The sequence below is a fragment of the Nerophis ophidion genome, linkage group LG03 (assembly GCF_033978795.1).
Source record: "Nerophis ophidion isolate RoL-2023_Sa linkage group LG03, RoL_Noph_v1.0, whole genome shotgun sequence".
Classification (NCBI taxonomy): Eukaryota; Metazoa; Chordata; class Actinopteri; order Syngnathiformes; family Syngnathidae; genus Nerophis; species Nerophis ophidion.
Genome location: NC_084613.1, coordinates 33,180,367 through 33,205,756, shown reverse-complemented (window position 1 = coordinate 33,205,756; position 25,390 = coordinate 33,180,367). Strand labels below are relative to the sequence as shown.

General features: G+C 40.5%; 1 protein-coding gene across 1 annotated transcript in view; it reads left to right on the top strand.

The window, feature by feature from the left end:
- Nucleotides 1–25,390, top strand: part of eif2ak3 (eukaryotic translation initiation factor 2-alpha kinase 3) — a 107,609-nt gene that overhangs the window by 27,758 nt on the left and 54,461 nt on the right. Inside the window, exon 2 of the mRNA XM_061894864.1 lies at nt 10,135–10,264. Within this exon, the coding sequence (XP_061750848.1) occupies nt 10,135–10,264 (130 nt within the window). The remainder of the gene's footprint in view (nt 1–10,134; nt 10,265–25,390) is intronic.

Sequence of the window (25,390 nt, the reverse complement as noted above, 5' to 3'; positions counted from 1 at the left end):
TGTTTTCTTTTTTCTCAACTTTTCTTTAAAAGCCTAACCAGGAACGAGGGTTGCAAATTAGCCTGTGGCTAGAAGTCCTATGTACAAACCCTAAAACCAGTGACGTTGGCATGTTGAGTAATTTGTAAATAAAAACAATACAATTATTTGCAAATCCTGTTCAATTTACATTCAATTGAATAGACTGCAAAGACAATGTATTTAATGTAACTGAGAAACTTTTTTTTTTTTTTTTTTGCAAATAATCATTAACTTAGAATTGCAAAAAAGTTGGCACAGGAGCATTTTTACCAATGTGGTACATGGCCTTTCCTTTTAACAACACTCTGTAAACGTTTGGGAACTGAGGAGACCAATTTTTGAAGCTTTTCAGGTTTAATTTTTTAAGTTGAAGTACCAATGATTGTCACGCACACACTAGGTGTAGTGAAATTTGTCCTCTGCATTTGACCCATCCCCTTTTTCACACCCTGGGAGGTAAGGGAAGCAGTGAGCAGCAGCGGTTCGCCGCGGCCGGGAATCATTTTTGGTGATTTAACCACCAATTCCAACCCTTGATGCTGAGTGCCGAGCAGGGAGGTAATGGGTCCCATTTTTATAGTCTTTGGTATGACTCGGTCCTGGTTTGAACTCACAACCTACCGATCTCAGGGTGGACACTCTAACCACCAGGCCATTTGATGTACAGCTCAAGTTGCTCAAGTTTTTCAACAGTCCAGGGTCTCTCTTGTGGTATTTTAGGCTTCATAATGCGCCACACGTTTTCACTGGGAGACAGGTCTGGACTACAGGCAGGCCAGTCTAGTACACGCACTCTTTTACTATGAAGCCACGTTGTTGTAACACATGGCTTGACATTATCTTGCTGAAATAAGCAGGGGCGTCCATGATAACGTTACTTGGATGGCAACTTATGTTGCTCCAAAACCAGTATGTATCTTTTTCAGCATGTGTAAGTTACCCATGCCTTGGACACTATTACACTCCCATACAATCACAGATGCTGCCTTTTCAACTTTGCGCCTATACCAATCTGGATGGTTCTATTCCTCTTTATTCTGGAAACCACGACATCCACAGTTTAAAAAAAAATTGAAATGTGGACTCGTCAGACCACAGAACACTTTGACTCTTTGACACTTTGCATCAATCCATTTTAGATGAGCTTGAGCCCAGCAAAGCCGGCGTTGTTTCTGAGTGTTGTCGATAAATGGCTTTGGCTTTGCATAGTAGAGTTTTAACTTGCACTTACAGATGTAGCGACCAACTGTAGTTACTGACAATATTTTTTAAAGTGTTCCTGAGGCCATGTGGTGATATCCTGATGTCACTTTTTGATGCAGTATCGCCTGAGGGATCAAAGGTCACGGGCATTCAATGTTGGTTTTCGGCCTTCAAAGGATTTCTCCAGATTCTCTGAACCTTTTGATGATATTATGGACCGCAGATGATGAAATCTCTAAATTCCTTGCAATAGCTGGTTGAGAAATGTTGTTCTTAAACTGTTGGACAATTTGCTCACGCATTTGTTTACAAAGTGTGTCCCTCGCCCCATCCTTGTTTGTGAATGACTGAGCATTTCATGGAAGCTGCTTTTATACCAAATTATAGCACCTACCTGTTCCCAATTAGCTTGTTCACCTGTGGGATGTTCCAAATAAGTGTTTGATGAGCATTCTTCAACTTTCTTAGTCTTTTCTACCACTCGTGCCAGCTTTTTTGAAACCTGTTGCAGGCATCAAAGTCAAAATGAGCTAATATTTGAAAAAAAAAAAAACAATTTTTTTTCAGTTCGAACGTTAAGTATCTTGTTTTTGCAGTCTATTCAATTGAATATAGGTTAAAAAGGATTTGCAAATCAATATGGGTTATGTACATTGACATTGGTTACTTATGGGTAGCAATGTTTAATTGTACTTTCCCTGTCAAAAAAATAAATAAAAATAACAAAATTACTTATAATTTTCATGAAGAAAAGGGGTTTGGGCTCTTTTCGTATTGTTCTCACCAGTTCCAGTTCCTAAATAGTTGTACAAGTGTCCTAACTTTTCGGATTATATCCTCAGCCATTTACTTTCCAGGTGAGAGGCATGATTTGTGATCTACAATAAGCTTTCAAGGAGCAGGGAAGCGAGAAAGCAGCTGACCACTTTATGTAAACATGGAGAGACACAGACGTTATTACGTCACCACTGCGTTAGCACTTATAATAACAATATCACTAATACTTAATGATATTAATTTCACACATGAAAATAGAGTATTGTTGGCACTTTATGAATGGTTATTTATTGGATTTGATGGGCGGAATAGAGGACCTCCCACTGGCCCTGCTGTTAGGGGCCAGTGGGAGGCCAGTGTTTTTAATATTTAGAATGCATTAAAAAAAAAATCCATCCATCGTCCTGTTTTTCAAATTGATTGGGAACGATAGGTAATATTCCCCAAAAAGTGCAGTTTCTCTTTAAATGTCGCCCTCCATATAATTCAATGTGGTCTATCACAACATTTAATGTTGTCCGTCACATAGGGGTGTAACGGTACACAAAAAATTCGGTTCGGTATGTACCTCGGTTTAGAGGTCACGGTTCGGTTAATTTTCGGTACAGTAAGAAAACAACAAAATATAAATTTTTGGGTCAATTATTTACCAAATTTGTAAACAATGGCTTTATCCTTTTAACATTGGGAACACTATAATAATTCTGCCCACGTTAATCCACATTAAACTGCCCCAAGTTGTTGCTTTGATTAAATAAAATGAAAAAAAACCCTTTCTTCTACATTTAAAAAATGCAACATTAAACTGTTTCAAGTCAACTCATCATGCTTAATTTATTACAGCATTTGGGAAGCCTGTAGTTGACTTTTATTATGTAAATGTTATATTTTTATCAACATGTGATAGCAGGGACCCTGCCATTCAAAACTAGGCTACTACATTACTAATGATTAATTTAACTATTGCTGAAAAAATAGTACAATAGCAATAGGAGTGACTATTCATCCCTGAAAACCATGGACTTCAATGAAATAACAGATAGACAGGGCTATGCTGCCCGTAACACACACACACACACAGCAAAATGAGCTAACGTTACGCTTAAAGTTAATTAGCCTTCACCTCAAGCCAGAACTGCGAGCAAGCTGAGCTGCAGTTTAAGTTTCTAGAAGGTCAACAGGCATATAATGATGTTTGTAATAGTTGTGACTGGGATGTGTTTTTTATAATTTGGGGAGAGTACGCTGTTCGCTGCTACCCTGCTAAACGAATATCTGCTCGACGCTGAATCATTGACTCCATGCGCTCTGAATACGGACTGCTGATTGGCTTTGTGCATAACCAATCAGATGGTTGTTTTGGTGGGGACAATGCTTGCTGCTGAGACAGAGGCAGAAAGCAGAGCAGTTTGTGAAGACTTCTGCTTACAAACTCGTTCGGTACGCCCGCATGCCGAACCGAAACCCCCGTACCGAAACGGTTCAATACAAATACACGTACCGTTATACCCCTACCGTCACGTCATGTCGTGTTGCCCGCTATGTCATTCATTGTGGTCAATCACATTATGTAATATTGCCCGCCATGTCATTCAATGTGGTCTATCAAATCATGTAATATTGTCCGTCACACCATGCAATGTTCAATGTGGCCCATCATGGCCTTTAATATGTACTGCCACATATTTCAATGTGGTAGGTAGGTAGTAATGCTAAAAAAAATTTTAACGTTTAAATAATTACACCATGCATTATTTACTTAAGTGAGCTTTTGTATAGTGACACGCGAGCCAAATTTCATTACATTTCACACATTTAATACATTTTTAAACATACACATTTTTTAAGTTAAGCTTTATGAAAATGTCTTAAGATTAGGTTTGGATGAAGCCAAAAAAAATCAGTTTGGAATTGTAGGCCAAAATATTGCAACACTTTTTAAAATCATTTAGGTTTCTGGTGTGCGCTTGGGACAACCCCGATTGACAGCTTATTCGGGCATACTGGCAATTTTTTACTAGATAGATAGATAGATCGATCAATAGTACTTTATTGATTCCTTCAGGAGAGTTCCTTCAGGAAAATTAAAACTAGTTTAACTTCTAAAGTTATCGTGAGCATAAATACATGAATTTGTTCTCTAAAGCTACTATTGTTAACATATGCTGAAACATTTGTGACCCACAACAACAGCAGTTGACCCTCCTCAGTGGGAGGTGTAGAATAGAGCTGAAAGCATTGCTGCCAGCCTCGTTCCAATCAATAGGCCGTCCACGCAGCTCCATGCTTGATTGACAGGAAGCAGTGCAGCAAAAAGGGTGGGGCCGACGCCTCCATTCATTCCGTTTCCGCCTGGAGTTACCAGACAAAAACACTTGGCGTCGTCTTGGTGTTAAGCATTTATTTGAGAGTTTAAATGTAAATGAATCTGTTTTTTTCATGTCAGTAATGGCCTGTGGAAAGTTGCAATGTGTACACGCACACTGCCGCCATCTGTGATCTCCTTGTCCCTGAGGGCCTGCAAAGTCCTGCCTACCAACAAGATGAGAGTTGCCAAATGTCAAGACCAGTATTTTCAAGGAGTGCAACCATCGGTAGGGGACGGTGGCATCTTTTTTTTTTTTGAATGCTACTCATTCCTGTCTTCAGATGGTGGACTGTGTTGGCCATTTTTCTTTGAGGTTCATCAAATAATGTGGAGCCATGACACACCACTGTGACTTGTACTCTGGGGTGGGATGGCCTTCTCTGTCAGTGTCAGTGGTACACTTTTATTTACAAGGCTCTTCTGGGATTAAGAGAGGGCTCAAAATTCACATTTCAGGACATGAAAGTAGCATTAAAAATTGTGATATAAAATCGTCTGTAGCAAGACACTATATTGGACACGATATATGTTCATTGAGGTCTCAGGATTTGGGAGAAGTGAAACTTTTTGAAGACGGGCAGATAGAGCTGTTTTGCTACAAAGTGAAGCATTTTGGATACACACGTTGCAAACGGAGTACCCAAAGGGATGAACAAGGAGTTGCTTTTGGGATGTTTTCTATAATAGTTTTCCATGAAGTGTCTATATGCAAAACATATATTTCATATAGATGTCTTGATGTCAGTGCTTCATTTTGGTACTCTATTAGTATTATATAGAGAGGGAGCTATAGCTATTTTAGTGCTTTATTTTTTTCACTGTGTTAACGAGATATATCTCATATTATAATGATTGTTCACACATTTTTGTGTTGCTTTATTTATTTTTTTATGAAACTGTACTGAGTCTTAGATTTATTTTGTACAATTTTCCATTTTGTCTATTGGTGCACTTTAATTTTTGACGTTGTTCTTGATTTATTGTTATGTCAATTGATTGACCACAGCTGTGACTATTTCAGTGCATCTCTTCCTGTTGAAGATTGCACTCTGACGAAGACATTGTCGAAACCGGTCTGTTTGGTAATGCCTGCACAGTTTTTTATTAAAATTACTAGGATGACACAAGTATTGCTGAGCTTGCTTTAGGCATACTTTTTGCCGTGCACCTCTTTATTTTTGTTAAGTTTTTTGGAGAGTGCATGTTTTTCCTGTATTTTGTACTTCTGGGACTATTGCCTGATTACATGTTTATATTATTTCACAGAGAAATACAAACTCTTGTGCACTGAGATCCAAAAGCTGTTGCTTTCTGTCCCTTTTGCTCGCACTGAGCTAGGGAAAAATGCTTTTTTCTATGGAGCTCCTTGTGCTCGGAACTTCTTACAAAGAGACTGAATTTGTATCCTTAAATGCTTTCAAATGTAAACTGAGAGCATTTGAAAGAGCCTCAGTTATCTGTAACTGTTTTACCTACTGGGTGGCCCAGTAGTTAGAGTGTCCACCCTGAGATCGGTAGGTTGTGAGTAGGGCTGGGCGATATGACCTTTTGTTAATTTCTCTATTTTTAGGCCATGTCACAATACACGATATATATCTCGATATTTTGCCTTGGCCTTGAATTAACATTTGATGCATATAATCACACTAGTATGATGATTGTATGTGTTTACATTTAAACAATATTTTTCATACTGCATTCCTATATATGCTAATTTTAAACTTTCATGCAGAGAGGTAAATCGCAACTAAGTCTATTTACCAAAATTATATTTATTAAACAGTTTTTAAGCAGTGGCACAAAAATTCATTTAATTTCAAAACAGTGCAAGATTGTCAGAGACATTTTAAAACAAGCTATTAGTGTACTTTTGTGTATGATGTCACTGAGATGACGTGGCAAAACAATACTAAATTAAAGTGAACTTTTTGTACAAAACGCCACTACAGTAGTTTAAAACAAAAAAAGTGCACTTTTGTGCATGATGTCACACACGCTCTTTCAATTACTGTCAAATAAAAATTAGCTCCATAATAGGAAATCAAGGAGCGTATGTCCTTCGCTATGTCGTAGGTTACTGCGGACGTTTTCTACTTTTGTTGTGGACTATTTTTTCATACTGTGTTGATGCGGTAATGGAAGATGCCAGGCTCAATTGGATCAGTGCTGGTTGCTTTGGCATTTTGTTGGTGTGGCACCGGCCGAGATGTTGACATGCGGACTTTCACGCACTCTTCATTCCCTCGGGGGTGACTTTTCAAATGATGCTACAAATTTGTAGTGCTGCTAGTTTTTGAAGCAACGCTTTTGCTGCATACTTGACATATTACGGTTGTCTGTTCAACATCTCCCCGCTTGAAGCCAAACCACCGCCAGACGATAGACCCTGTGCTGTTTTTCTCGGGAATTAATTCTTCCTCCATTTGTTACCAAATTCGCACTTTCTGTCTCTAGTATTACCACTCGCACCGCTCCACTTGCACCTGCCACAGAAGTTAACTGTCATAGCTAACTTAATGTATACTCGAATACTCACGATAGTCATTTTTTACATCGCACAGAGACAACCCCGGGATATATATCGAGTATATTCGATATATCGCCCAGCCCTAGTTTCGAGTTCAAACCCCGGTCATACCAAAGAATATCAAAAATGAGACCCATTACCTCCCTGCTTGGAACTCCGCATCAAGGGTTGGAATTGGGGGTTGAATCACCAAAAATTATTCCCGGGCGCGGCCACCACTGCTGCCCACTGCTCCCCTCACTTCCAAGGGGGTTAACAAGGGGATGGGTCAAATGCAAAGGACAAATTTCACCACACCTACTGTGTGTGTGTGTGACAATCATTGGTACTCTAACTTAACTTACATTGATGTCAATACTGTCTTTTTAATGTGTAATGTGAATGCCATTTTATGCCTCTTGGCCAGGACTCTCTTGAAAAAGAGGTTTTTGATTTCAATGGATTTTTTTTTCCCCTGGTAAAAAAAAAATATATATATTTGCACTTTTCAAATACCTGCACTTGTCTCATTTGCATTTTGTTACCTTACTGTACCAAAAAATGTAACCAAACTGACGTACGTACTGAACCGTGATGATGTACTGTTGCACCTCTACTAGCTTTGATTTAGTAAAAATATTAGCTGAAACTGCTTATGGGTGTCCCGATCTGAAAGCAAACTAGTATGGGATTAAATCGGCTTGTATCTAAAATTTCCAACATGCAGTCCTGCACCGCATTGACTTCTGCAAAGCTCAACAAGTCAGTTCAGATAAATGACCTAATATGCACACAATAGCACATTGAACATTATTGAAGTCTAATGAATAATAATCAAATTAATACAGTTGCATACTACTACTTACAGATACGTCTCCAAGGCAGAAGTGTGTTAAAGTATCCAGTAACAAACTTGTTACTGGGCTGCCACAAGTATATGAATGAATGGAAAATACTACACAGAGCTGCTAATAACTCTCCTGTCACTTGTTACAAAGTATTTAGTTTTCACACACTTTGTCTCATTTGCAAGTATGCATTAATTTCAGTTTGTTGTAGATTTGCTGCCGTCGTGGGGAAATATTATTTGCCATTGAGTTGAATGTCCAGTGTTGAGCCCTAACATGTTTGTACTGTAAGGATTGTACTAAGAGCCCTACAATGTGTTTATACTGTAAGTATTGCACTTCTAGTTGTTTGAAACATGCATCATAGTTGTAGTTTTGATTCCCAAATTTGGAGGTGTGTTATATAATGTAGCATATATATAGTGTATCCAAAGTAAGTTAGCATCAAGCTAGTGCTTTTTGAAAAGTGGAACCTTATGTTTGATCGCTTTCTATCAGGCATATTTGTTTTGTTGGCATATGCAACATTACCTAAAGGCAGTCCGCTATGAATATGCCTGTTTTCTCGCCAAGTCCCTGAGCCGGTGCCGAGTCTGCAACTGGATGTGACATTATGTGCCAAAAATGTATCGTTGAGTTTACGTGTATCGGTACTCTGTACTACAAACAGGATTCAGTCAATACCTATAAAGGATCTAATTTGGTCTATTTCCAACCACTTCAGTGTAGTTTCCAAACAACCTCTGTCCCCAGTGAAGCACATTCTTAGGTTGTCAAACACTTTGTCCAATCCAAGGCCCAAAAAACAGCCACAGCTGACTTAGTGGTAAAAAATGCCTATGTACGTCAAAAAAGGGATCAAGTGTTCAATGATGTTCATTGTCTTTAAAATCAGCGCAGACTTAAACAGAGACCAGGAAACATGACTGTTTTTTGTTTTTGCTGCACAAAATAAAACAAACCCTCATAAGTTAATAACTAAGGCATAAAAAAGTTACATCATGGCGTGCGTTTCTTATGACACATAGCAAAGAGTATTTAAAAGTAAAATTTTTCATACTATGCAACGCCTCCAGTATATAAGCCGCACCCACTAAATTTTGGGGAAAATATTTTTTTTTCCATATATTAGCCACACCGGACTATATAAGCTGCAGATATATATATATGTTGTCAAATTAGTTATTTATACAGAAAGATTCTGTCAATTTTTTTTTTACATACCTTAATTGTTTGCAAACAATGTCCGTAAAACGGCTGATTAAACAAAACAGAAGTCATCGTAGCGTCGTCGTTGCCGAAGCTAGCTCTCCAATCAGCTAAACAGACTCAATAACTCCATGGTGACGTTTTGGTGTATTTACTGAGGAACTTGTGAAACTGAAATAAATGGTAAATGATAAATGGGTTGTACTTTTATAGCGCTTTTCTACCTTCAAGGTACTCAAAGCGCTTTGACACTACTTCCACATTTACCCATTCACACACACATTCACACACTGATGGAGGGAGCTGCCATGCAAGGCGCTAACAAGCACCCATCAGGAGCAAGGGTGAAGTGTCTTGCTCAGACAACGGACGTGACGAGGTTGGTACTAGGTGGGAATTGAACCAGGGACGCTCGGGTTGCGCACGGCCACTCTCCCCACTGCGCCACGCCGTCCCCAATGAATGTGCTTCACTGGGGACAGAGGTTGTTTGGAAAGTACACTGAAGTGGTTGGAAATAGACCAAATTAGATCCTTTATAGGTATTGACTGAAACAATACAAAAAGAATGCCATTGTAAGCTAATAATACTAACACAGGCACCCGTAAACGTATTTGCATATTATCTAATGCTAACAACGCTAGCATCATTACATCACGATAGCAATTACAAATATGCATGAAAACACTACTACAGACATCACACATGGGACGCTTTAGTAAGTAATCAGTTTTAGTTATATTGTAAAACTTACATGGCGTTGCAAATGATGAATCCTTATAAGTAGAAAGGCTGTGGACGGCTCAAAGACTGTATGGCACTTTTACTTCCGGTTGAAAGCACTAAATTGAAGGACACTGCAGCACGTGCAGGGAACAAATTAATCCAAAAGATGACACAATAGCATAAACCATAAAACACCTTCTTGTTGTATTTGTTTGTTTTTTGTATCACGCCTGTAAATGGAAAACAAAATCCATAAATTAGCCGCACCGTTTTATAAGCCACAGGTTTCAAAGTGTAGGACAAAAATAGTGGCTTATCGTCCGAACTTTGTTTGGAATTAAATGTTTCCCGTTTGCATGATTTTTTTGCTTATCTATTGCAGCTAAAGAGTATCAAACAGGATACAGTTGTACACCACAGGAAACTACAATAACAAAAATAGTGGTGGGTTCTAATGGCCTGCCTTCATCCTGCAGGTCTCTTGTGATCATCAGCACCCTGGACGGCCGCATAGCTGCTCTGGATCCTCACAATCAGGGTCGGAAGCAGTGGGACCTGGATGTTGGCTCAGGGTGCCTCGTGTCCTCCAGCCTCAGCAAACCTGAGGTACGCCAACGCTGTCTAGCGCACATTCTTCTATAGAAGTTAACATGTCGTACGCATGTAGATTTAACAGGGTATCTGGTTTATTCATTCAGTGCTAGAAGATAAAAATATCTCCATTTGGAGGTCAAGGGTGCTTCTATGCCTTCATCATTCCCTCAAAAGACCCGGGAGTCCCATGGATCCAGCGATGAACTCGCTGCACTTTGAACAGGGAAAAGTCTCACCCAATTGTTGACTTGAAAACCCGCCCACAATGCGCACCAAACCCGCGCCCAACGCTAAGAGTCGCCGTTTCGCCTGAAGGATTATTCTCTTTTGTTCGCTGCCGAGGTTTAAACATACAGACGCCGCAAGACCGCGGGATAAATACGCACATGGCAGCTTAAACCGCCCACATGGACACGCTGAAAAGCTAAGTGGCGCACTAAGCGGGACCGCAGCAAGCACACACACACACGCCTTTTTTATAAAAAACAAAACAAAAATTATTAATCAGTCCAACAAAATAATATGCAATAGTAATACAATTCCAAAACCAAACAACATTCCGAATAAAAATCAAGAGAGCAATTGAGAGGACACACAACTGTGTAATCTCAACTGTGAGAGGACACACACACGAACATTATAAATGACAATTCTAATGTAGTCAAACAAAAATGAATAACAACAGTATCAATACTAATAAGAATTCCAACATGCCAGTGATTAGAACTCCCTCATTGACTTTATCATCACAGCCATTTATAAAAAACAAAATAAAAACATTTTTTTAAAAAACAATAGTGTCACAGTGGCTTACACTTGCATCACATCTCATAAGCTTGACAACACATTGTTTTCAATATTCTCCACAAATATAAAAGAAGTCATAGTTTAGGTTCATTTAATAGTTGAAACAAATTTAAATAATGGATCCTATATTTCAATATATGACTCATTATTTCTACACTAAATGCAGTTTTTTCTACTGATATCATCTTCATAGCTTGTGTATGCCAGTCAGTATTTATTAATTGTGTATACCAGTCAGTATGAGTCGGACTATCGACATCGATTCATTTTTTAACATTACCGTTTTTGTTATGATGTATATTGAAAGAAATGCATTTCTGGATGCAGATCACCAAGAATACAAGTTTTCAACCATAACTCTTTTATTCTCTGACATCCATCCATCCATGCATTTTCTACCGCTTGTCCTTTTCAGCGTCGCGGGGGGTGCTGGAGCCTTTCTCAGCTGTATTTGAAATCCCACAATAAATGAACAAAAGTTCCCTCAGCTGCCCGACACTTCATACATAACACACTCCTTTTTGATGTGGACTCGCTCAATGTGAGGGATCCTCCTCAGGGGAGCCGGCTCGTCGCAATAACGAGGGTCTGGATGGTGGCAGAGATCCGTTTAATATCGGTCTTTCTCTGGAGACATCTTTGCATGCAATGGTCCAGTCCACAGGACACCTTGGGGCATGCATGCTAGATGTTAGGGCTGTGGAAAAAAAAATATAACTTAAAATGAATCGAGATTCCTATTTGTAACGATTCTTCATCAATTGAAAACAAACATGATTTTTTTTTATCTGTCCGTCCAGACACTCAATCAATCAATCAATGTTTATTTATATAGCCCCAAATCACAAATGTCTCAAAGGACTGCACAAATCATTACGACTACAACATCCTCGGAAGAACCCACAAAAGGGCAAGGAAAACTCACACCCAGTGGGCAGGGAGAATTCACATTCAGTGGGACGCCAGCGACAATGCTGACTATGAGAAACCTTGGAGAGGACCTCAGATGTGGGCAACCCCCCCCCTCTAGGGGACCGAAAGCAATGGATGTCGAGCGGGTCCAACATGATACTGCGAAAGTTCAATCCACAGTGGCTCCAAGACAGCAGCGAGAGTCCCGTCCACAGGAAACCATCTCGAGCGGATCAGCAGCGTAGAGATGTCCCCAACCGATACAGGCGAGCGGTCCATCCTGGGTCCCGACGAGCGGTCCATCCTGGGTCTCGACTCTGGACAGCCAGTACTTCATCCATGGTCATCGGACCGGACCCCCTCCACAAGGGAGGGGGGGACATAGGAGAAAGAAAAGAAGCGGCAGATCAACTGGTCTAAAAAGGAGGTCTATTTAAAGGCTAGAGTATACAGATGAGTTTTAAGGTGAGACTTAAATGCTTCTACTGAGGTAGCATCTCGAACTGTTACCGGGAGGGCATTCCAGAGTACTGGAGCCCGAACGGAAAACGCTCTATAGCCCGCAGACTTTTTTTGAGCTCTAGGAATCACTAATAAGCCGGAGTCTTTTGAACGCAGATTTCTTGCCGGGACATACGGTACAATACAATCGGCAAGATAGGCTGGAGCTAGACACAAATTATATTGTTGATGATCATATCTGTTGTACAGATTTACTTTAAAAAAGTTAAGTGTTGTATTTGTGTTTATATATGTGCATATGTGTTAGGGTTGTCCCGATACCAATATTTTGTTACAGGTACCAAAATGTATTTCGATACTTTTCTAAATAAAGGGGATCTTAAAAAATGTCATTATTGGCTTTTTTTAACAAAAAAAAAAACCTTACGGGGCTATGGTACTAACAAGTTTTTTTATTGCAATGGAAGAACAATCTTGTCCTCGAATAAGATAGTGAACATACGAGACAACTAGTCTTTTAGTAGTAAGTAAACAGACTCCTAATGAGTCTGCTGACATATGCAGAAAAATATTATTTTGTCAACATTATTAAAGACAAGTGGTAGAAAATGAAACTTTCTGTTTTAACATGTTCTATCAACTCTTCTGTTAAAATGTAAAAATCACTTATTCTTTTGTTGTTTGATACTTGACATTCGTTTTGGATGATACCACAAATTTAGTAGTTATAGGATCATACATTGGTCATTTTCAAAGTCCTCATGTGCCCAGGGATGTACTTACTGACTTTGTAAACATAATATACATTTAAAAAAAAAGAAAAAAATATTTTGTGAAAATATTGATGTAATCATAGTAAAAGTACCAATAATTGTCACACACACACAATAGGTGTGGCGAGATTATCCTGTGCGTTTGACCCATCACTCTCACCCCCTGGGAGTTGAGAGGCGCAGTGAGCAGCAGCGGTTTTTGGTGATTTAACCCCCAATTCCAATAGTATCGACAATATACGCTCTTGTACTCGATATTACAGTGAATGTAAGGTGTACATCCACCCATGGTATTTGTTTTCATTCAGAAACAGCGTCATTAGCGGTGACGCCAGTGAGCTACGGTGTGTAGTGAAGCATGTTTAGCTATTTTTCTTCCTCCAGTGTTAATGAGACTTGTAATAAACTTACTTTATTTGTTGCCATGGAGGCCAGTGTTAATGTTTAGAAGTAGTTAAACACTGCCGACTGCAGACGGACGTTAGCCGGTAGCTAGCTCGCCATGTCTTAAAGCACCTCGTCCTGAGAGGAACCAATACTATTCAGAGTACATTACCGTTTTTGATTCATTAGTACCGCGATACTGTACTAGTACCGGTATACCATACAACCCTTGCGTGCGTGTGCGTATTCCACATAGTATGAAAACAAGTGCCATAATGGAGGAAATGTCTTGCGTTTCTTTCCACACTAGCCCTTTGCATCTTGTCAAGCTCTACCCCACCACTAAGCCTTGCGCCCCAACCAAAGAGAGCCAGAATCTGTTATAAGCTGAATTTGTTATTTTTAGGGCGATCGTTATTAAAGCTTTAACTCTAAAGTTATACAAGTGGAGGATTATTGTGCGTTAGCATTAGGAGTGCAACCATTAGTCGACAATCAAATCTGTCGTTGACAATCATATTTGTCGACAATAGTCGTGACGTTATGACAAATTTTTTACGGGTGGAAGTGGGCCCACGCCGCCACTCACAATAACATCTCGAGTGAAAACTTTTCCTTCGGTTTTTTGCTCAAAACTTTAAAACCTTGTTTTTTTATGGCGGTACATTTGTGACACACCAGCATCTAAGGCGGACGTCTGGAGGGAGGATTCAGTTTCAGCTTGCTAAGAGTGTTGTCCTGTACAAGGTAGCTAACACGTGTTAGTGGAAGTTGTGTGGAAATTAGCTTTAACTATGAATTTAGCCAAAGTCAGCCTGCTAAACTTTGTCAACATCAATTCAAGTACGTTTTAAAGCAGCATCAATTTGCAATGCAATTAAAAAAGGCACAATACCAAACACACACACCTAAGATTAAACATACAATATATCAAATAGATTGTTTGTTGAGAATTAATCAATGATATGTATTTATGCATTGAGTCCATTAGTGCTACAACTACCAGGAGTTAATCAATAGTCAATATATCAACATTTTAACCACATCACAAAATGTGTCTTTTTGGAAATGCAAAAACCGAGACTCCGAGGTCACCGGGGCTCCCCTCTGGAGCCAGGCCCGGAGTTGGGGCATGATGGCGAGCGCCTGGTGGCCGGGCCTGTCCCCATGAGAGACGAAGGGCTGGGGTAGCAATTCTTGTTGCCCCCCGGCTCAAAGCCTGCACGTTGGAGTTCAACCCAGCTTCCCTCCGCCTTCGAGTGGGGGAACAGGTCCTGACAGTTGTTTGTGCTTACGCACCAAACAGCAGCTCAGAGTACCCACCCGTTTTGGATACACTCGAGGCAGCACTGGAAAGTGCTCCCCCGGGTGATTCCCTTGTCCTACTAGGAGACTTCAACGCTCATGTTGGCAATGGCAGTGAAACCTGGAGAGGCGTGATTGGGAAGAAGGACCCCCCGGATCTCAACCAAAGTGGTGTTTTGTTATTGGACTTTTGTGGTTGTCACAGTTTGTTTATAACAAACACCATGTTCAAACATAAAGGGTTTCCATTTGTGCACTTGGCACCAGGCCACCCTCGGCCGCAGTTCTATGATCGACTTTGTAGTTGTCATCGGATTTGCGGCCTTGTGTTTTGGACACTCGAGTAAAGAGATGGGCGGAGCTTTCAGCACCTGGTGGTGAGTTGGCTGCGATGGTGGGGGAGAATTCCGGACAGACCTGGCAGGCCCAAACGCATTGTGAGGGTCTGCTGGGAATGTCTAGCAGAGTCAGAGAGAGTTTAAATTCCCACCTCCGGAAGAACTTTGAACATGTCACGAGGGAGGTGAGGACAATAAGTCCAAGCGGTCCATGTTCCACACCTCTATTGTCGGGGCGGCTGATTGGAGCTGTGGCCGCAAGGTAGTTGGTGCCTGTCTTGGCGGTAATCCTAGAACCCGTCGGTGGACACCGGCGGTCAGAGATGCCGTCAAGCTGAAGAAAGAGTCCTATCGGGTTCTTTTGGCTCAAAGGAGGCAGCGGACAGGCACCGACAGGCCAAGCGGTGTGCTGCCTCAGTGGTCGCAGAGGCAAAATCTTGGACATGGGAGGAGTTCAGCTAAGCCATTGAATGATTTCCGGACGGCTTCCAAGCGATTCTGGACCACCATCCGCCACCTCAGGAAGAGGAAGCAGTGCACTATCAGCACCGTGTATGGTGCGAATGGTGTTCTGCTAACCTCGACTGCGGATGTTGTGGATCGGTGGAGGGAATACTTCGAAGACCTCCTCAATCCCACCAACACATCTTCGTATGAGGAAGCAGTGCCTGGGGAATCTGTGGTGAGCTCTATTTTTTGGGCTAAGGTTGCCCAGGTAGTTAAAAATTTCCTCCGTGGCAAGGCCCCCGGGGGTGGATTAGACCCGCCCGGAGTTCCTTAAGGCTCTGGATGCTGTGGGGCGGTCTTGGTTGACAAGACTCTGCAGCATCACGTGGACATCGGGGGCGGTACCTCTGGATTGGCAGACCGGGGTTGTGATTCCTCTCTTTAAGAAGGGGAACTGGAGGGAGTGTTCCAACTATCGTGGGATCACATTCCTGAGCCTTCCCGGTAAGGTCTAGTCAGGTTTACTAAAGAGGAGGCTACGCCGGATAGTCGAACTTCGGATTCAGGAGGCACAGTGTGGTTTTCGTCCTGGTCGTGGAACTGCGGACCAGCTCTATACTCTCGGCAGGGTCCTTGAGGGTGCATGGAAGTTTGCCCAACCAGTCTACATGTGCTTTGTGGATTTGGAGAAGGCATTCAACTGTGTCCCTCGGGAAGTCCTGTGGAGAGTGCTCAGAGAGTATGGGGTATCCGACTGTTTGATTTTGGCGGTCCGCTCCCTGTACGATCAGTGTCAAAGCTTGTTCCGCATTGCTTGCAGTAACATTGACACATTTCCAGTGAGGGTTGGATTTCGCCAAGGCTGCCCTTTGTCACCGATTATGTTCAAAACTTTTATGGACAGAATTTCTAGGCGCAGTCAAGGCGTTGAGGGGATCCGGTTTGGTGGTTGCAGGATCGGGTCTCTGCTTTTTGCAGATGATGTGGTCCTGATGGCTTCATTTGGCCAGGATTTTCAGCTCTCACTGGATCGGTTCGCAGCCGAGTGTGAGCGACTAGGATGAGAATCAGCACATCCAAGTCCGAGTCCCTGGTTCTCGACGGAAAAGGGTAGAGTGCCATCTCTGGTTTGGGGAGGAGTCCCTGACCCAAGTGGAGGAGTTCAAGTACTTCGGAGTCTTGTTCACAAGTGAGGAAAGAGTGGATCGTGAGATTGACAGGCGGATCGATGGGGCGTCTTCTGTAATGTGGACGCTGTATCGATCCGTTGTGGTGAATGAGCTGAGTCAGAAGGCAAAGCTTTCAATTTACCGGTCGATCTATGTTCTCATCCTCTCCTATAGTCATGAGCTTTGGGTTACGACCGAAAGGACAAGATCACAGGTATAAGCGGCTGAAATGAGTTTCCTCCGCCGGGTGGCGGGGCTCTCCCTTAGGGATAGGTTGAGAAGTTCTGCCATCCGGGGGGAGCTCAAAGTAAAGCCGCTGCTCCTCCACAACGAGAGAAGCCAAATGAGGTGGTTCGGGCATCTGTTCAGGAAGCCACCTGAACACATCCACTAGGGAGGTGTTTAGGGCACGGCCGACCGGTAGGAGGCTCGGGGAAGACACAGGGCACGTTGGGAAGAATATGTCTCCCAGCTTGCTTTGGAATGCCTCGGGATCTCCCGGGAAGAGCTGGACAAATTGGCTGGGGAGAGGAAGGTCTGGGCATCTCTGCTTAGGCTGCTGCCCCCGCAACCCGACCTCGGATAAGCGGAAGAAGTTGGATGGATGGACAGATTTGGTGTTTTTTTTTATTTTTTATTGCTGCTTTTTTAAAGGCCTACTGAAATGAGATTTTCTTATTTAAACGGGGATAGCAGGTCCATTTTATGTGTCATATTTGATAATTTTGCGATATTGCCTTATTTTTGCTGAAAGGATTTAGTAGAGAACATCAACGATAAAGTTCGCATCTTTTGGTCGCTAGTGAAAAAGCCTTCCCTGTACCTGAAGTAGAAGCCGATGTGCGCGTGACATCACGGATGTGAGGGCTCCTCACATCCGCACATTGATTACAATCATGGACACCAGCAGCAGGAGCGATTCTGACCGAGAAAGCGACAATTTCCCCATTAATTGGAGCGAGGATGAAAGATTCGTGGATGAGGATAGTGAGAGTATAGGACTAGAAAAAAAAAAAAAGACGAGGGCAGTGGGAGCGATTCAGATGTTATTAGACACATTTACTAGGATAATTCTGGAAAATCCCTTATCTGATTATTGTGTACTAGTGTTTTAGTGAGATTATAAAGTCATACCTGAAAGTCGGAGGGGTGTGGTGACCGCCAGTGTCTCTGAGTGAAGCCATGGAGGAGCCAAGAAAGTCGCAGCTGCCTCTTTGACAGCTACAGGAAGAACGACACAAGCTCCGCTCATGTTTACGGTAAGAGCCAACTTATTACCACAATTTTCTCACCGAAACCTGCCGGTTGACATGTGGTAGAGAAACATGTTCGCTTGACCGCTCTGTTCCATATTAAAGCTTCACAACAAACAAAAAACACCGGCTGTGTTTGTGTTGCTACAGCTGGCCGAAACACACCGCTTTCCACCAAAAGATTCAGCAACACAGATGTCCAGAATCCTGTGTAATTATGCGATTAAATCGGACAACTTTTAGCCATGAGTGGTGCTGGGATAAAATGTCCGCTACAACCAATAACGTCAAAATAAGCGTCATCATTCCGCGACGTTTTCAACAGGACACTTAGCGGGAAATGTAAAATTGCAATTTAGTAAACTAAACCGGCCGTATTGGCATGTGTTGCAATGTTAAGATGTCACCATTGATATATAAACTATCAGACTGCGTGGTCGGTAGTAGTGGGTTTCAGTAGGCCTTTAACTTTTTTTTTTTTTAAATCCATAAACAAGGTTAACTGTTCCTTTTATTTTTTGAATAGACAACATTTTATTAGTCATTTAAATTTTCATACAGCTAAATGAGGAGCACAATTACAGTATAAATCAATATTTATGAATGAATTAGTCACCTTTGTTGTTTGTAAGCACACGCCTAAAATAACTTAGTTAAATATGTGTACACTTTTTAATCCAACTAGTGGACGAGCATTTCGATAACTAGTCGACTGTCAAAATAGTCGTTAGTTGCAGCCCTAGTTAACATATTTATTTAAGTTTTTAACAATTAAACTGCGGGACTATTAGCATTGCCATGAAACGTACTCACAGGACTGCAATCTACCTGTGGTGGTTGAGGCGCAATGATGCAATGGCATTATTGTTTAATTTGCATAAATAACCATGTTGCGTTTGCATAAGGTGATTTGGAAAAAATATATAAAAAAGCAACACAAATGCGTTTAGAAATTAATATAGTCAAATGATTCAATTTATATCAATAGTTCTTAACCTTGTTGGAGGTACCGAACCCCACCAGTTTCATATGCGCATTCACCTTCTCAGTGAAAAATAAAATGTTGTTTTTTTTCGAATTCAATACAAATTTATGTTTTTTTACTGGTGCACAAAAATAACCGTGCATGAACATCACCTTGTTCAAAGAACAAAACCAACACAGTGCATAAAATCACAACAAATTAGACACCTGCAAATCAGATGGAAAATTAGAGGGAACATTGTTTGGGGGTATCCATAACACGCCGATAGGGAGACGTTTTTATTTACACGATGAGTCTGATGTGTCTTGACATCCGTGGCGGAGGTTCTGCCGAACTGACTCACCGAACCCCTAGGGTTCGATCGAACCCAGGTTAAGAACCACTGATTTAGATGAATCAAACGTGTATAGTTTTGATTAATCATGACCAGTAATTTACTTGATTGAATCATTTAGATTAAGTATAAAAAGTGCCTCTTTAGGGTTTTATTCTCAATGTCACGCAGGAACATTTTAAAAATGTTTGACTCAAATGCACGTCATTTATTTGCTCAACCCTTGGTACCAATTTGACCTAAAGTCCCATTGGGGAGTATTTGGAAGTGAAATTTGCCACCTTGCCACCTTTCAGGTTACCACATGAATCCGCATTCATACATGATTAAAGCGATGGATCTTTGTGATTCATCACATGCCTTAACTTTGGCAGCCATATTAAAATTACAAATGACTGATGCCTCTTCTTTGTCGTTTTCTGTTGTGCTTTCATGTTCGTCGTTAATCTAGATCAGTCACAGGGGTCAGATAACTCGCTGAATGTTGTATAAAGTTAGCAACACTAATTCCGCCTTCTCCATCCTCCATGGGTTATTTAGGGTTGGTCAATAAAAAGGCACTGAAACAAAGTCAGTGTGTGTTTAATCGTACTAAAAGCAAGACTGTATGTAAACCAAAACATATTTTTCCTGATCCCTTTGAGCAGAATTCAACCAAACCATTTTTCTCTTTTTCTCACCTCGATTTAAAAAAAATACAATCACAATTAATAAATGGCAATTAAGTAATATAATAAATCCCACTTAGCACTTGTGTCGAGCTTTGAGCAGGTCTCACGAGCTCCTTCGGTAAAGCCAGCGGTGTTAAATTTAGAATGAAAGCCTTCCAACCATCAGAAGCCACTGCTGGAGACTCCTGTGTTGCTCGAGATGTGAAACTCCAACTTGGAAGTCAAGGGACCTTTTTATTTTCTCTCTGTGCTCCTCGGAGATTGTGACGTGTCAATCCCCCTACAGGACCCTCGGAGCACCATCATATTTTCACGTGTCGTCTAATGTAAATGTGACCTTGAATATAAAGAAATCAGTGTGTTTTTTTCATGTAGTCGCTGGCTGACATGTGCAGAACACTTGCACTACTCCACAAAAACATTCCAAGTATATACTGCATATAACTGACAAAAATCCGTTACGGCATTGTTCATTTGAACGTGTCTGTTCTCGCCCCCGTCTTCTCCGAGAACAAGATATATAAGAACATAAACGCCTTCCCGCTTGGACAGGCTGCGACAGTCCTGAAATGATCATATGAGGATTGGAAAGAGGATTTCACGGCGATTCTGTTTAATCCCAGCATGAGAATCACACCAGAGGGATGATTTCTGTCACCTCAGCAACGTGAACGTCTGAATTACAAACCTTTTCATTTCAAGTCATTATTGCTTTAAGCCACATAGCCAGGGAGGTCAATCCAATCAAGTTCAATCTATGCCAGGCTATCAGAAGTAAACATCCGTATCCAAGCCTTGAGGTATAGGTGACAAAACAAGTTAGCATAATAATTTGTCATTAAAAATGTATTTTACTAGGACTTCTTAGAATTAGGGATCAACCAATTATCAGCCGCGCCGATATTTGACATTTTGACGTGTTGTTTTGTTTTCTGCAACATAAATACCTCAGCAGATAAAATATCTATCAGGGCCAAGCAATGAATCAAATTTCGATTTTTTTATGGCTTCTCACAATTATGAAAATATAACAATTAAAAAAAAATTATGAATAGGTCATGCAAATTTCGGAGCTTGTGACAGTAAAACAAGTGAAGAGCAAATGCGTCTACAGGAAGTTTGGGATGTCACTGTGGTTGCCATTTTTTACTTGCCATAACGCTAGTATGCCTAATCAGTCATCACTCAATTCAACAAAAGAAGTAAGGCGTATGATTTCTGCATTTATGTAACCACGGACAGTGTCGCATAGTTGGCCAATAAAACCAAATCCGCTGTTAAATGCAGAATATTGGTGTAAATGACATAAATGTAAGTGATATGTTGTCATTCTTTGAGAAAATAATGTGTCCGATAACCCTCATTTATCTCCGAAAAACACTCAAATAAACAATGTCAAGACGGTCACTTGAAACTACGACTAAACTGGAAAGTCAAAGCTAACAAGACAAATGCAAATGCCCACAACACATCTAATCTGCTTGTGCTGTTGTGAACGACATTATCCATGTAAGATCAATGTACAAACAGTGGTAGACACTTTAAACTTAAAAGCCTCAGATGAATTGCCTCTTTACTTGTCAAGCTGAGAACTGCTTGACACACTTCCCCCTCCACAATATTAGCACGGTGCACCACATCCAGTCTGACTGCGCTAACAAAATAAAGGCTACAAAAATGTACCCTGCACAAGCATAATGTACTTATTTGATAGATATACAAAAAGATTTCAGAAATACTGAAAATACTGGTCAAAAATGTCCAAAGATGAATCACACCAATTAATGTGACACAAGTCTTGGTAAAAAAAAAAAAGCCTTCAGATTTGCTGCTCCTTGGTCATGGAATGAATAACAAAAAGATCTGAGGCTACCTGAACCTGATCCCTTTCAGGGAATTTCAGGCCATTTTAAAAGACAGAGAAACCATTTATATTGGGCACTGTACATGTTTTTCTTAATTTGTTATAATTGAATCACTTTATATTTTTACCTGTATTTATGTTAATGCTATAAGTTAGTTGTTATTTTAACTGCAGTTTGTTTTTTGCTGTTCTATGTATCGATGAAACCTGTTTTTTGCTGCCCTCTTAGCCAGGTCACTGTTGTAAAAAAATGTCAAAGTTTTTGCCTGGGTAAATACAGGGAAAAAATAATGAATGTGAAGATGTTTGCATTTAATTGGCAAACATTTTAATTTACAGAAAAACAGATACTATGGTGGTAAAATAAGTGTAAAACAAAATGGGGAAAACTGAATTTTTATTATATTGCTGTTCTTAATTATATGTATTTTTACTATTACAATTTTACTTGTAGTGGTTTATTCGTTACTAATTTGTATCACTTTTTTTAAACTAAATTTTGGGTTAAGTTTTGGTGGTACAATAAATAAATAACATATGTTTGCTATGATGGTGTATGATTTTCTTCCAAAAGGCTCAAAAAATGTAAAAATGCTTAAACAAAATCTTTTTTTTTTTTATAATTAGTATTACCATATATTTTACATATTGTTTTGCCATGATTTCAACTGTTGCTGCTAATTGTACAAATTACTCTGTTAAGTGTCTGGAGAAATTTAGTGACTTTTCATTTAAAAATTATATATATATATATATATATATATATATATATATATATATATATACATACATACATACATACATACATACATACATACATACATACAGTGGGGCAAAAAGGTATTTAGTCAGCCACCGATTGTGCAAGTTCCCGCACTAAAAATGATGACAGAAGTCTGTAATTTTCATCATAGATACACTTCAACTGTGAGAGACAGAATGTGAAAAAAAAAAAACTCCAAGAATTCACGTTGTATGAATTTTAAATAATTTATTTGTAAATTATGGTGGAAAATAAGTATTTGGTCAACCATTCAGAGCTCTCACTGATGGAAGGAGGTTTTGGCTCAAAATCTCATTATACATGGCCCCATTCATTCTTTCCTTAAGACGAATCAATCGTCCTGTCCCCTTAGCAGAAAAAGAAACCGCAAAGCATGATGTTTCCACCCCCATGCTTCACAGTAGGTATGGTGTTCTTGGGATTCAACTCAGTATTCTTCTTCCTCCAAACACGACGAGTTGAGTTTATACCAAAAAGTTCTGTTTTGGTTTCATCTGACCACATGACATTCTCCCATGTGCTCTCTGGCAAACTTCAAATGGGCCTGGACATGCACTGGCTTCAGCAGGGGGACACGTCTGGCACTGCAGGATTTGATTCCCTATCGGCGTAGTGTGTTACTGATGGTAACCTTTGTTACTTTGGTCCCAGCTCTCTGCAGCTCATTCACCAGGTCCCCCCGTGTGGTTCTGGGATTTTTGCTCACTGTTCTCATGATCATTTATACCCCACAGGATGAGATCTTGCGTGGAGCCCCAGATCGAGGGAGATTATCAGTGGTCCTGTATGTCTTCCATTTTCTGATGATTGCTCCCACAGTTGATTTTTTTCCACACCAAGCTGCTTGCCTATTGAAGATTCACTCTTCCCAGTCTGGTGCAGGTCTACAATTCTTTTCCTGGTGTCCTTCGACAGCTCTTTGGACTTGGCCATAGTGGAGTTTGGAGTCTGACTGTTTGAGGCTGTGGACAGGTGTCTTTTATACAGATAACGAGTTCAAACAAGTGCCATTAATACAGGTAACGAGTGGAGGACAGAAGAGCTTCTTAAAGAAGAAGTTACAGTTCTGTGAGAGCCAGAGATCTTCCTTGTTTGAAGTGACCAAATCCCTTTTTTCCACCATAATTTACAAATAAATTCTTTAAAATTCCTACAATGTGAATTCCTGGATTCCTGGACATTCTGTCTCTCACAGTTGAAGTGTACCCATGATGAAAATTACAGACCTCTGTCATCATTTTAAGTGGGAGAACTTACACAATCGGTGGCTGACTAAATACTTTTTTGCCCCACTGTGTATATATATATGTGTACATATATATATACACATCATCCTTTTTCTACCGCTTGCCCCTGTTGGGGTCGCGGGGTGTCGCTGGAGCCGATCTCAGCTGCATTCGGGCAGTACAAGCCAAAACTTTGGACACACCTTCTCATTTCGATGTATTTTTGTCTTTATTTTCAAGACTATTTACAATGTATATTTTCACTGAAGGCATCAGAACTATTGACACCTGTGAAGTGAAAACCATTTCAGGTGACGACCTCTGGAAGCTCATCGAGAGAATGCCAAGTGTGTGCAAAGCAATAATCAGCGCAAAGGGTGGCTATTTTGAAGAAACTGTAATATAAAACATGTTTTCAGTTATTTCAATTTTTTTTTTGTTTAGTACATAACTCCACATGTGTTCATTCATAGTTTTGATGCCTTCAGTGACAATCTACAGCGTAAATAGTCATGAAAATAAAGAAAGCCCATTGAATGAGAAGGTGTGTCCAAACTTTTGGCCTGTCACTTTTTGATCCAGTACCGCCTGAGGGATCAAAAGTCTGTAATATCATTGCTTATGTGCAGTGATTTTTCCAGATTCTCTGAACCTTTTGATGATATTACGGACCGCGGATAATGAAATCTCTAATTTCCTTGCAATAGCTGGTTGAGAAATGTTGTTCTTAAAGGCCTACTGAAACCCACTACTACCCACCACGCAGTCTGATAGTTTATATATCAATCATGAAATATTAACATTGCAACACATGCCAATACGGTTTTTTAGTTTACTAAATTGTAATTTTAAATTTCCCGGGAGTTTCGTCTTGGAACCGTCGTGTAATGATGACGTACGAGTACGCAGGACGTCAGCCGTTTTTAGGAAGTATGAGCGCTATGCACACGCACAGATAAAAGGCGTCTGCTTTAACGGCATAATTACACAGTATTTTGGAGATCTGTGTAGCTTAATCTTTTGCAATTTGTTCAATTAATATTGGAGAAGTCACAGTAGAAAGATGCAGTTGGGAAGCTTTAGCCTTTAGCCACACAAACACACGGTGATTCCTTGTTCAAAATTCCGGGAGCTGAAACTTAACTATGGATCAGACCGCGGTCAAGCCAACATGAATTAAGACGGAATGTCAACCAGCAGGTTTCGGTGAGAAAATTGTGGTTAAAAAGTTGCCACTTACCGGAAAAAAGCTGAGCTTGTGCTGTCCATGAAGCTGCCGTCGACCTCCCTGAGACATTGGCGTCAAGACGTACACCTCCGACTATCAGGTAATATTAAACTCACTAAAACACTAGCAAGAATTATCCTATTAAATGTGTTTAAAAACATCGGAATCCGTCCCAATGCTATCGCGTTTTTTTTTT